A 12,822-nucleotide genomic window follows, 5' to 3' on the forward strand; every position below is an offset into this window, starting at 1 on the left:
CTTGTGTGCAGGTTTCCGTGTGGACGTGTTTTCAGTTCTCTCGGGTACACATGGATATACCCCTAGCATGGAATGGTTGAGGCACAGAGTTATGCTCTTTTTAACCATCCGAGGAACGGCCAGACTTCTCCAAAGTGGCTGCACCATTTTCTCTCCTGCTAACAGTGTCTGCGGTCTCCGGCGTCTTTACATCCTCTCCAACACCTGTCATCGCGTGTCTGTTCTCATTCCAGCCATGCTAGTGGGTGTGACATGGTCCCTGGCTATGGTTTTGGTTTGCATTTCCCTGATGGTTAAGGATGCTGAGCATCTTCTCATGTTACTTGCATATCTTCTTTGAAGAAATGCCTCTTCACTATTCAGGTCCTTTGCCCATTTTTTACTGGGTTGTCTTTTTTTAAGATTTTTTTTTTTAGAAGAGTTTTAAGTTCACAGCAAAATGGAGAGGAAGATACAGACATTCCCCATATAACCTCTGTGCCCCCACATGCACAGCCTCCCCATTATTAACCTCCCCCACCACAGTGTTAGCTTTGTCACAATCAATGAACTTACATTAACACATCATAGTGGCTCAAAGTCCACTGTTCAGGTTAGGGCTCACTCTTGGTGTTGTGCACGCTATGGTTTTGGACAAACGTATAGTGACATACATCCATTCGTATGGTATCATACAGAGTATTTTCACTGCCCTAAAAAATCCTCCGTGCCTCACCTATTCATCCCTCCCACCTTCCCTCCCTCCTCACCCCTGGCAACCACTGATCTTTTTACTGTCTCCATAGTTCTGCCTTTTCCAGAACATCACACAGTCGGCAGCACACAGTGTGCAGACTTTTCAGATCGGCTTCTTTCACTTAGCAAAATTCCTTTAAGTTTCTTCCATGTCTTTTCATGACTTGAAAACTCATTTCTTTATAACATTGAGTAATATTCCATTGGATGGACCACAATTTATCCATTCACCTACTGAAGGACATTTTGGTTGTTTCCAAGTTTGGGCAATTATGAATGAAGTTGCTGTAAGCATCTGTGTGTGTTTTTGTATGGACATGAGTTTTCAACTCCTTTAGTTAAATACCAAGAAGTGCAATTGCTGGATCCTATGACAAGAGTATGTTTTATTTTGTGAGAAACTGTCAAACTGTCTTCCAAAGCGGCCGCACCATGTTGCGTTCCCGCCAGCAGTGCAACAGGGTTCCTGTTGCTCCACACCGTCAGCCACACTTGATGGCGTCAGTGCTCTGGATTTTGGGCATTCTGACAGCTGGATGGTGGTGTCTCATTTTTCTTTTATCTGAATGTCCTGATGACATGAACTGTGGAGCGCCTTTTCATGTGCTCATTTGCCATCTGTGTATAGTCTCCGGTGAGGTGTCTGCTAAGGTCCTTGGCCCGTATTTGATCAGGTTGTTTTGGTTTTTTATTATGGAGATTTTAGAGTTCTTGTATATTTTGAGACAACAGTCTCTGTCAGATATGCCCTTTGCAAATATTTTCCCTCATAAGTCCATTTTGTGACTTGTCTTCTAACTCTCTTGATACTGCCTTTCACAGAGCACAAGTTTTTAATTTCAGTGAAGTCAAGCTAATCAGTTATTTCTTTCATGGATCATGCCTGTGGGGTCATGTCTAAAAAGTCATCACCGAACCCAAGGTCATTTAGATTTCTCCTATGTAAGCTCCCAGGAGTTTTATGGCTCTGTGCTTTGCCTTTGGGTCTATGATCCATTTTGAGTTAAATTTTGTGAGGAGTGTAAGGTCTGTGTATAGATTCGGGGTGTGTGTGTGTGTAGACGCCCAGTTGTGCCAGCATCATTTGTTGAGAAGATGATCTTTGCTCCATTGTATTACCTTTGTTCCTTTGTCAAAGACCAGTCGACTGTACTGATGGAGGTCCACTTCTGGGCTCTCTGCTCTGTTCCATTGGTCTACTTGTCTATTCTACCACCAGTGCCTCTCCATATAAACCTTAGAATCACTTGATTGATTTCCACAAGATAATTTGCTGGTATTTTTATTGCGACTGCATTGAATGTATAGATCAAGTAGAATTGACATCTTGAAACATTGAGTCTTCTTATCCACAAACATGAAATATCTCTCCATTTATTTACTTTTTCTTAGGTCTTTTTCATTAGAGTTTTGTAGTTTCCCCAATGTAGATTTTATACAGATTCCATTAAGTGTATAGCTAAGTATTTCATTTTGGGTATTGCTAATGTAAATGGAACTGTTTTTTAATTTCAGATACCCCTCCCTTGTTCATTGCTGGTGTATAAAAAATTGATTTTTAGGACTCAATTGAGAATATTGCCATCTTAACAACATTAACAGTGTTACAGCATCTGATTCATGAGCATGAGATGTTTTTCCATTTATTTAGACCTTCTTAATTTCTTTCAACAATATTTTGTAGTTTTTAGTGTACAAGTCTTGCGCCTCTTCAGTTAAATTTATGCATAAGTATTTTATTCTCTTTGATGCCATTATAAATGGAATTGTTTTCTTGATTTCATTTTTGGGTCATTCATTGTACTGTGTAGAAATAAAATTAATAGCTTCACTTTCTTTCTAGGGTGAATGCCGTTTATTTAATTTTCCTGGGAGCCCCTTTCTTTTTGTTGCATACATGTCACCATAGTTTTACCCCACAGTCCTCTGAGCCTTCAGCCACCTCTGCTCCTGGCACCACTTTCCCCTAATGAACGGGTAGGATGGCAACTTGGGTGCCTATAACCAACAGAGCTGTAAAAGTTTGAGTCCTTCCCCTCTCTCAAGTCCCCTGCCATACTTGGCTTTTTTCTTAAAGCAGCTAAAGTCAGGATGGAGGAGGAAGCAAGGATCCAGGGACACAGCAGAAGACAGTGACTACACCAATAAGCAAGGCTTTGCACTTGCCACTCACACAGCTCAACCAAATGGACTTTCAATGTTTCTGGTCCCCTCAAACTCTAAATCCAAGAAAACCAAAAACCCAAACAAACAAACAAACAAAAAACACCTCTAAATCCTCATTGCTAGAACCATTTCTTTCAGCTTTGGGAATCTTTTGACTGAGTTATCAGGGTCCTTCTGCTTTTTCACTGGGGTCTTGAAGGGTCGCTGCCCCTTTGTCATTATAACAACAACCAAAGCTCTGATCAGGTGGCTTGTTTCAAGCCTGCCTCTCGCTGCTCAGCTTAATAACAGGTAAAACGGTGGGCATCCTCACTCCCCACCCTCTACTCATCCAACACCCCACTTGTGGAGAACACCATCTGCCCGGATCCTGGGGAGTCTCCTCAGTTTCCCTTGGCCCAGTCCATGCAAGCCCTTGTCCTTCCTTTTCTAGAAAGTCATGACTCTATCATGCTAACACCCTTTCCTCCTTTATTTCTTCTTAAACCAGTTTTGGTAAGCTGCATTTTTCTAGAAATTTTTCCATTTCATCTAAAATTTTGAATCTGTTGTTATGATGAAGGTATTTATAATATCCTCTTATCTTTTTTGACAATGTCAGAGTATAAAGTCATATTTTCTTTTTCAGTCCTGATATTGGCAATTGATACCTTCTCTTATTTACTTAACCAATTCCGCCAGAAATTTATCTATTTTACTAGTAGTTTAAAAAAAGCAACGCTTGGTTCTCATTTTGTTGATTTTATTTTCAGTGTTTGTATTCTAGTTCATTAATTTGTGCTCTTAATTTTTTATTTTTCTCTTCCCCTGGTTTTTTGTTTGTTTGTTTGCCTGTGTGTGGATTATTTACTAACTTTTTGGTTTATTTACTAAGTATACATACAAAGTATACCTACTAAGATGAGCATGCAAGGCTACCAATCCCTCTTTAAGTTCTGCTTGCACCGCACTCTCACAAGTTTTTGCTAAATAGCACTTTGCGTTGTCTTTCAGTCCAAAGTTATTTATATTTCTTAATTTCCATACACATAGAAGTGTCCTACCATGTTGGGGTTAATATATTTAGTATAATTGCACTGTGGCCAGAGAACAAACTCTATATTTTTTGCGATCACTTGAAATTTGTTGACACTTGCTATGTGGTCAGTATATGGTAAATTTTTTAAATAATATTCTATTTGTGTTATCTATTAGGTCACTTATTATTTGCATTGCTCAAATTTTCTGTATCCTGACAAGACTGTTTTGTCTGTCTAGTCTATTTTACTAGAGAAGGTATGCTAAAATGTTCAACTATGATTATGAATTGGCCTATTTCTTTTTTCACTTATATATGTTGAGACCTTGTCATTAGATATATAAAAATGCAAAATTGTTATATCTTCCTTTATTATTACGAAGTGGCCCTCTTTGTCTCTAGCTGTACTTTTTGCCTTGTGATCTGTTTTTTCTGATACTAATATAACGATAAACTATAGGTTTCCTTTGGTGAGCACTGGATAGCATATATTTTAACCAGAACATCTAATTCATTTTCATGTAATGTGTTACTGATGGAGCTCTGTTTCCATCTACTATCTTCTGTGCTGACTGTTCCACTTAGTTCATATTTCCTTTTCTCTCCTTCTTGCCATCTTATATGTCAAGTATTTTAATCATTCAGTCATATCCCCTCTATCAGTTAGGACTATATACACTGTTTATATTCTTTTGGTGATTATCCTAAGTAGTACAATATTCATTTTTACTTATCAATATTCACTTATAAGTTAACTAATGCCTTTATCCTTTTCCTGGAAGATAAAATGAGCTTCGAACACTTTAATACTCTCCCAATTTATAGGATAATATCATGAATTTTAGTTCTACAGATTTTTTTACACAATTCCACAAAGTTTTATTTTTTTATTTTTTATTTTTTTTAAGATTTTATTTATTTATTTGACAGAGAGAGAGACAGCCAGCGAGAGAGGGAACACAGGCAGGGGGAGTGGGAGAGGACGAAGCAGGCTCCCAGCGGAGGAGCCTGATGTGGGGCTCAATCCCATAACGCTGGGATCACGCCCTGAGCCGAAGGCAGACGCTTAACGACTGAGCCACCCAGGCGCCCCCACAAAGTTTTATTTATATTGTTTCTTTATATGGTCAGTGTTCGTTTAGATTTTTTTCTCATACCTTCTGTTTTAATCTGTTCTGGCTGCTATAACAAAAATGCTATAGACTGGGTGGCCTAAGCAACAAACATTTATTTCTCACAGTTCTGAAGACCGGGAAGTCCAAGATGAAGGGGCTGGCAGATTTAGTGTCTGGTGAAGAACCACTTCCCGATTAACAGACAGCCATCTTCTCGCTGTGTCCTCACACATCAGAAGGAGAGAGGGAGCTCTCTGGGCTCTCTGTTATAATCTCCTCCAAGAAGGCTCCACCCCCATGACCAAATCTCCTCCCACAGGCCCTGCCTCCTAATGCCGGCACAGTGGGGATCAGGTTTCAACACAGAACTTTGGGGAGACACAGACATTCAGTCCATAGCACCTTCTTTGCCTTTTTTCCTTCTTGCATCTCTGACTTTACATTTCCCTTTGACTTGAATTTCTTTCATGTGGGTCTGCTATTTAGTTACTATTTATTTATTTATTATTTATCTGAATTATATTTTGCCTTCAGTAATAAAGAATATTTTGTCTGGATTAAGATTATGTTAGCAGTTATTTTCTTTCAGCATATTAAAGATATGATCCCACTGCTTTCTAGTTCCCGTCATTGCTTGTGAGAAATCAACTGTTACTCTACCTGTAGGGCCCTTGATGGTAATTTATATGTTTTCTCCTTTTACAATTGTCTCCTCGTTATTCATTTTCTGCATTTCCAGCAGTCATTTGTTATTGCTTTATTTTTATTTTTTCCAGCTAGGGAATCACTGGTACTGTTGAATATGTGACCTGGTGCCTTTCATCAGTGCTAGAAATTCTCAGCCATTGTCTTTGTAGCTCCTTACCCTCTGGTACTCCAAACCATACATTTATCTGATCATCCTACTGCTTCATATAAGTCTTATTTTTTCTTCTCTACTCTCCATCTTTCTGTCTCTGTTCTAAATTCCAGATAGTTTCTTTTGACCTATCTTCTAGTTCCAGTTCACTTATTCTTTCTTCAATTGCTTCAAATCTTCTCTTAAATCCATCTACTTAGTTCTTCATTTGTTATTTATTTAGTTTAAGTGCTAGAATTTCTATTTAGTTCTTTAAAATGGCTTTTTAAAAGATAATTTCCATCCCTGATGATTTTTTTAATCCCAGGCCTTTTAAAAACATTACTTATTTATGTAATCTTCACACCCAGTGTGGGGCTCAAATTCATGACGGTGAGATCAAGATTTGTGTGCTCTACCGACTGAGCAAGCCAGGTGGCCCCCCAGCCCTTTTTTAAATCATTTTTTTTAATTACAGACAAAACACATAATATAAAATTTACCGTCTTAACCACTTTTAAGGGTACAGTTCAGTGGTATTAAGGATATTCATGTTGTGCAGTCATCACCACCTCCCACCTCCAGACTTTTTGTCTTGTAAATGTGAAATTCTGTCCCCATCAGATGCTCCCACATTCCCCACTCCCCCCAGCTCCTGGCCATCCCCATTCTACTTTCTATGAATTTGACTACACTAGGTGTAGTGAAATCATAGCATTTGCTATGATTTTTGTGACTGGCTTAGTTCACTGAACATAATGTCCTCAAGGTTCATCCATCTTGTAGAGCATCAGAGTTTCCTTCCTTTTTAAGGCGAACCATATTCCATTGTGTAGATAGACTACATTTGCTTGCTCACTCCTGCACTGGTGGAACTTGGCTGCTTCCACCTTTGGGCTGTCATGCATAAAGCTGCTATGAATATGGGTGTACAAATATCTTTTGAAGGCCCTGCTTTCAATCACTTTGGGTATTGTTGTGGATGAATTGTGTGCCACCCAAAATTCATCTGTTGAATTGCTACCCCTGCAATGTGATTGTATTTGGAGACAGAGCGTTTACGGAGGTAATTAAAGTTATATGAGGTTGTATGGGTGGAGCCTTAATCTGATAATAAGAGGGAGAAACCCCAGAGAGCTCTCTCCCTCCTCATGTGCATATGGAGGAAAGTCCATGAGGTGACACAGCATGGAGGAAGCCATCTACAAGCCAGGAAGAGAGGCCTCGCTGGAAAACAACTCTGATGGCCCCTTCACCTTGGTGTCTAGCCCCAGAACTACAAGAAAACAAGTTTCTGCTGTTTAGACCACTCAGTCTGATATTTTGTTATGACAGCCCTAAGCAGACTAATATATGCCCAGAGATTGAATTTCTGGATCATGTGGTAATTCTATTTGCAATTTTTTTAGAAACTGCCAACTGCTCTCCACAGTGGCTGTGCCATTTTACATCTCCACCAGCAGCGCACAGGGGTTCCAGTTTTTCCATATCCTTGCCCACACTTGTTCTTTTCTATTTTTTTGATAGTAGCCATCCTCTGGATATGAGGTGGTAGATCATTGTGGCTTGGATTTGCGTTTCCCTAATTATTAGTTATGCTGAGCATCTCTTCTTGGGCTTATTGGCCATTTGTATATATTCTTTGGATAAATGTTTATTGAAGTATTTTGCCCATTTTTTAATCAGGTTGTTTTTGTTGTTGTTGTTGAGTTGTAGGAGTTCTCTCTTTATTTAGGATATTAATCCCTTATTAGATATATGATTTGCAAATATTTTCTCCCATTCTGTGGGTTGCCTTTTCACTCTGCTGATAGTGTCTTTTGATGCAAAAAGTATTTTTAATTTTGATGAACTCCAGTTTGTCTTTTTTTTTTCTTTTGGTGTCATATCCAAGAAATCATTGTCAAAGCCAATGTCATGAAGCTTTTATCCTATGTTTTCATGTTTAGGTCTTCAATCCATTTTAATTTTTGTATATGGTGTTAGGTAAGAGTCCAACTTCATTCTTTTGCACGTGGATATCCATTTTTCCCAGCACCATGTGTTGAAAAACCTGGCCTATCTCTATTCGTCTTGTCACCCTTGATGAAAATCATTAGACCATATATGTGATGGTTTAATTCTGGGCATCCTATTCTATTCTATTTGTCTTTCTATCTTTATGCCAGTGCCACACTGTTTTGACTACTATAGCTTTGTGGTAAGTTTTGAAAGCAGGAAGTATAAGTCCTCCAACTTTGTTCTTCTTTTCCAAGATTGTTCTGGCTATTCTCTTGACAAAATTTAAAGTTTGTGCTTTCTTGGAACACAGTAAACTTAGCTATTTTATGGTCTTTGATAATTCTGATATCTGATGTTTCTCTCATTTCTGCTTATTTTTGTTAATGGCGTCTTGCTTCCTTGTGTGCTCGATTATCTTTGTGTCCTGGATTTTGTATCTGAAAAATTATTTATATGAATAGCTTGAGGCCTAAGATGATGCCATCTTCTGCCAGAGACGGTTTTCTATGCTTCTGCTTGGAACCTTGGAATGCTACCCATTAAACCAAGCCCAGGTTTGAGGGGACCTGGATTGCTCAGGTGAGGGGACAGTAGAGTGTGAGGCTACACAAGGACAGTGTACTTCAAGTTCACCCCACTTAATGTGGGGGTTTATCCCCACCCCTGAGTTCTGAGCTTCAACGTTTCTCTCCCTTTCCTTCCATGAGGCTACTAAAACTGCAGGTCTCCTTTGCAGCTGTTGCTTGTGAATCTGCAGATGCACTCACTCGGGGGGAAAGGAGCTTTGAGTGCCAGGCTCACCTCCAGTCCCTCCCTGTCCTCACTTTGGAATTGAAACACTGAAACTCCCTCACTTCCTTGTTTGCTCTTTCAGAAGAGAGCTGTGCTTATCTGTCTTTTGTATTGGTCTGGATTACAGAGATGGCTCTCACCTAAAGGGGAAGTCCAGAGGGTCTTTTCTAAAAGCACAGTTCTGACCACAATCTTATTAGGAGCAAATCATGACACTCTAGAGCCCATCTCTATGATCATTAATTCATTCAAGGCTGTCCAGCATCCTGGAGGCAAGAACTAGTGTTACCCCATCTCAGAGGTAAAAATCCAGAGCACAGAGAGGCAAGGCTAACTTGCCCTGTGGTTGCACAGCTAATTGACTGGCAGGATCAGCACTGGGACCAGTTGTGTCTTAACTGCAGATACTGCTCCCCCTTTTCTGCTTAGGAGCCTTCTGGGGCTCCCCACTGTCTGGAGTCCTGAGCACAGACCACCACCCCCTAACCCAGCCATCAACGCCCTTCCAGCCTCCCTTGGCCACACTGGCTCCTGCCCATCCCCAGCTCTGCTCCATGGGCGCTACCTCCTACTCGCCTGCCCAGACCTGGCTGGGACGCTGGAACTCTGCTGTGCCCTCCCAAGGCCCCTGAATAAAGTGGGACCCAGGGCCCCGAGCACCCCACAATGGGAGCTCCCCAACGCCACAGCACCAACCCAGGTCCAGGCACTCTGCAGGATATCAGGTACAGCAAACAGGTCAGAGCCTGTCCCCGAGCACAGGCCTGTCTGCAAGGGGATGGAGCAGGCCCAGGGGTCCCTTATCAGGGACCAGGAACTGTCAAGCCATCCTGGGGATGCCTTGCTCAAGGCCAGCTTACCCTTGGAGGGTGTCTGGTGGGTGAGGCAGGGGAGGCCGCCGGGCCCACCTGCGACCCCTAGGGGCCCATTGTTCCCCTCTCTGACTTTCTGACAGGTGAACAATAATGGGATCATCTCCTTCCTGAAGGAGGTCTCTCAGTTCACCCCAGTGGCCTTCCCCATCGCCAAGGACCGCTGTGTAGTGGCAGCCTTCTGGGCAGATGTGGACAATCGACGAGCAGGTGACGTGTACTACCGGGAGGCCACTGACCCAGCCACGCTGCGCAGAGCCACAGAGGATGTCAGGCGATACTTCCCTGAGCTCCCAGACTTCTCCGCCACCTGGGTTTTCATAGCCACCTGGTACCGTGTGACCTTCTTTGGAGGCAGCTCCTCTTCCCCTGTGAGTTTTTTGTCCTGGGGAAGGGAGGACATCAATTTGGGGTCTAGGGTCTCCCCCAGGGGCCCCACCTTGCTGAGGTGGGTCAGATATAATCACTGGTCCATGCCTGAGACGGGAAAACCTGGCTCGGGGAGGGAAGTCACTCTCCCAGGGTCACAGAGCCAGGTTGGAGGAGGACAGAGCCTTGACCTTCCCCAGCCCTCCTGGAAACCATCTGCCTCTAGGAAAATGCCAAATGCCCTGATACAGTGGTTTATACAGTAGTGGAAGTTGGGTTGTGTCAGAAGAATTTCCATTTGGAATGGTTCCATTCTCAATAGGCTAAGTGGGAAGTTCATTCTGTTTTACCCTTTATTCTGTGATAATGCCGGACAACAAAGGCATCGGGGACACGTCTCTCCCCGGGGCACATTCTCAATGCCAAGCACGAGAAGTGCTCAGCACAGCACAGCCAGGGGCAGGAACTCTCCCTGAGACTGCTATGCAAGCCACATGGGGTTCCGAGATGGCGGCATGGGATGGTTCAGAGCAGCCTTGAGGGACGGCTGTGTCAGGATACTGGGCTGCAGGGGAAAGGCAGAGTGGTCAAGGTCAGGGCGAGGTTTCCCGTCCTGCACATGGCTGGGCAGAGGGTGGGGGCAGGGGAGGCCTTTACTCAGGGTGTAGGGGTGCAAGTGCTAGGCGGGCATCTGGAGGTGTAGCTGGAGGCCCCAGCACTGGTGGCTCAGGAAAACAGTGCGAGTGGGAGAGAGGGCTGGTGGGCAGGGATGTGCGAGTCCCACGTAAACCCTGAGTTCTTCCAGCAGCCCAGACGACAAAGGGAATGCCAGCAAGCACGTCAGCCAGGGACACTGGGGGACCAACATGGTCACTGGTGGATTTCTTAAAAGGAGTATGACAGTGAATAGGGAAAGATGGGCTTTTTCTGTAAACGTTACTACAAATAAATGTTTACACTGGGTGAACTTTATTCAAGCACAGCCCCCTAGTATTTTGTCAGTTTTATTTGTTTTTCTTACCATCAATTTGTAAGAAAAACATCTTTGTAACAAAAAGCGAAAAAAGAATCAGTAAGTCCACTAGCAAGAGATCCCTCCCATTAAACACCTCCTGTTGTATCCTGACACACACTTTAAAAAATAAATAGCAGCAGCTAGAACGTGCTGTTTTGTGTTTTCTTCACTCAGCGGTAGCAGGGCATCTTCCTCTCTGTGGAGATCGCTGTCATCTCTGCAGCCACTCTGGGTATGCCCTTCCCCCGGGGAGGAGGGGGAGCAGAGCCCCTCCTGCGCCGAGAGAGGAGTCCTAACTCCTCCAGTCTGCAGGCCCACAGGCCTAAAGGCCGAGATGGGGGCTACGGAATGGTCATCCAGGCAACACAAGCATCCCTGGGAGGGATCAGAGTTCCGGGTTTCGGCTGGAAGCTGGTCTGTAACCTGGGAGCCTCCCGGAGCCGACTGCTTGACGGGGGGGGGGGGGGGGGGGGGGGCACAAAGCTCCACGTGGGGCCTGGGTCTCCTCACACATGGACCTCGCCAGCTCACGAAGCCCCACGGCCGGCCCTGCTGGCCGCAGTCTTGCCCTCCCTCAGCTTCCCCGCCAGTCCGCCTTCACGGCCACGGCGTCCTGGTTGTCTTCAGAGTATTAGCACCAGGTCTGCCTTCCCGAAGGGGAGCACTCGGTCTCCCTGCTGTCCATGTTTATGTAAGTGAGAGCACAGACCCTGTGCTGTGTCACCGGGGACACCTGCAGACCAGCCCAGCACCGGCAGCACCGATGGCTAGGCCCCGCTAGATTGGGGGCCATTTCCTGGCACAAGTTTTCAGTGGGAAGGCTGCTGCCTGCAGAGTCCTGCCCTGCCCCTCAAGCCTGTGCCCCACAGGTGAGAATAAGCCAGGTGCGGAAACCCAGGTCCCCCTGCGCCCAGCCAGGGGCCCAGCGCGCTGCCCCTTGCCGGCCGTCCCGGCACGCGAGGAAGGCCTTTCTCTATTACGCTTCATCCCTTTGGCTTCTAGTGTGGTGAATCTGTCCTGTATTATCAACTAGCTGTAGTCAGTGGTAATGCATCTGTTCACACAACCTCAGCCCATTTCCTGTCTTTTTCTTACTGGCCCATAGAAGTTCTGCTTGAATTAAGGACATCAATAGTCTCACCTGGACCTCTGTTCCAAATACATTTTCCACTTTGCTGTTTGCCATTCAGTTCGGTCTACAGCACTTTTTCATATGCAGAAGCTTTTGTAGTCAGACATCTGAATCTCCTTCTTGGTTTCTGCGGGTAACAAACGGTACACGTGAAGTCCTTCCTCGATGCAGCCCCACGTGTTCTCCTGTATTTTCCTCCAGGGCTTTGATTTTCCATTCACAACCTTACTTGATGTGGGATTTATTTTCACGAGTGATATAAAGCTCTAATTTTATTCTTTTTCAGACAGTTTCCTATTTGTCTCAAGATCACTTCTGAAACAATCCCACCCTTTCCCCAATCTGAAATAACATCTCATATATATATACCACTCAATAATATCTTCATGGAAGAGAATTCCATGAAAAACAAAATTAAAACTGCTTCTCCTTGTTTCTTCTTTTTATCTGCCCCTCTTCACATTTTTGTTTCACATGAGGCAATTTTGTGGATTTGACCTGGTAAGCACTAACCCCTAAGCCCCAGCCGCCACAGGGCGCAGTGTCTGCTCCTGGCCCTGGTGACCCCTCGGTGTGTCTCCCTCACAGGTGACAGTTCTTAGGTGTCCTGACCTGTGCCAGGGCCTCAGGCACCAGGGACACAGTGGAGGATGAGGATGAGGCCATCAGCCCGATGGCGGATGGCTGACCAGCTAGTTGGGAGGACAGAGGAGCGGTCAGTGGCTGAGGACAGTGTGCAAAGGCATGCTGGAGGGGGCAGGGCCTTGCA

The 12,822-nt window shown here is 44.1% G+C and overlaps 2 protein-coding genes across 10 annotated transcripts in view; one reads left to right on the top strand and one right to left on the bottom strand.

Annotated features, from left to right (window-relative positions):
* SNED1 (sushi, nidogen and EGF like domains 1) overlaps positions 1-12,822 on the top strand; it is an 86,468-nt gene that overhangs the window by 16,629 nt on the left and 57,017 nt on the right. For 8 of the 9 annotated variants that reach the window (XM_057306236.1, XM_026490970.4, XM_048213907.2 and 5 more), the window contains exon 2: positions 9,621-9,908. The exons of the other annotated variant lie outside the window; for it this stretch is intronic. In XM_057306236.1, the coding sequence (XP_057162219.1) occupies positions 9,621-9,908 (288 nt within the window). The remainder of the gene's footprint in view (positions 1-9,620; positions 9,909-12,822) is intronic. 9 annotated transcript variants of the gene reach the window in all.
* The window catches only part of MTERF4 (mitochondrial transcription termination factor 4), a 71,452-nt gene continuing 64,611 nt past the window's right edge, over positions 5,982-12,822 (bottom strand). The window contains exon 4 of the mRNA XM_057306272.1: positions 5,982-12,180. Within this exon, the coding sequence (XP_057162255.1) occupies positions 12,118-12,180 (63 nt within the window). The 3' untranslated portion in view covers positions 5,982-12,117. The remainder of the gene's footprint in view (positions 12,181-12,822) is intronic.

This window comes from Ursus arctos, unplaced genomic scaffold (genome assembly GCF_023065955.2).
Source record: "Ursus arctos isolate Adak ecotype North America unplaced genomic scaffold, UrsArc2.0 scaffold_1, whole genome shotgun sequence".
NCBI classification, from domain to species: domain Eukaryota; kingdom Metazoa; phylum Chordata; class Mammalia; order Carnivora; family Ursidae; genus Ursus; species Ursus arctos.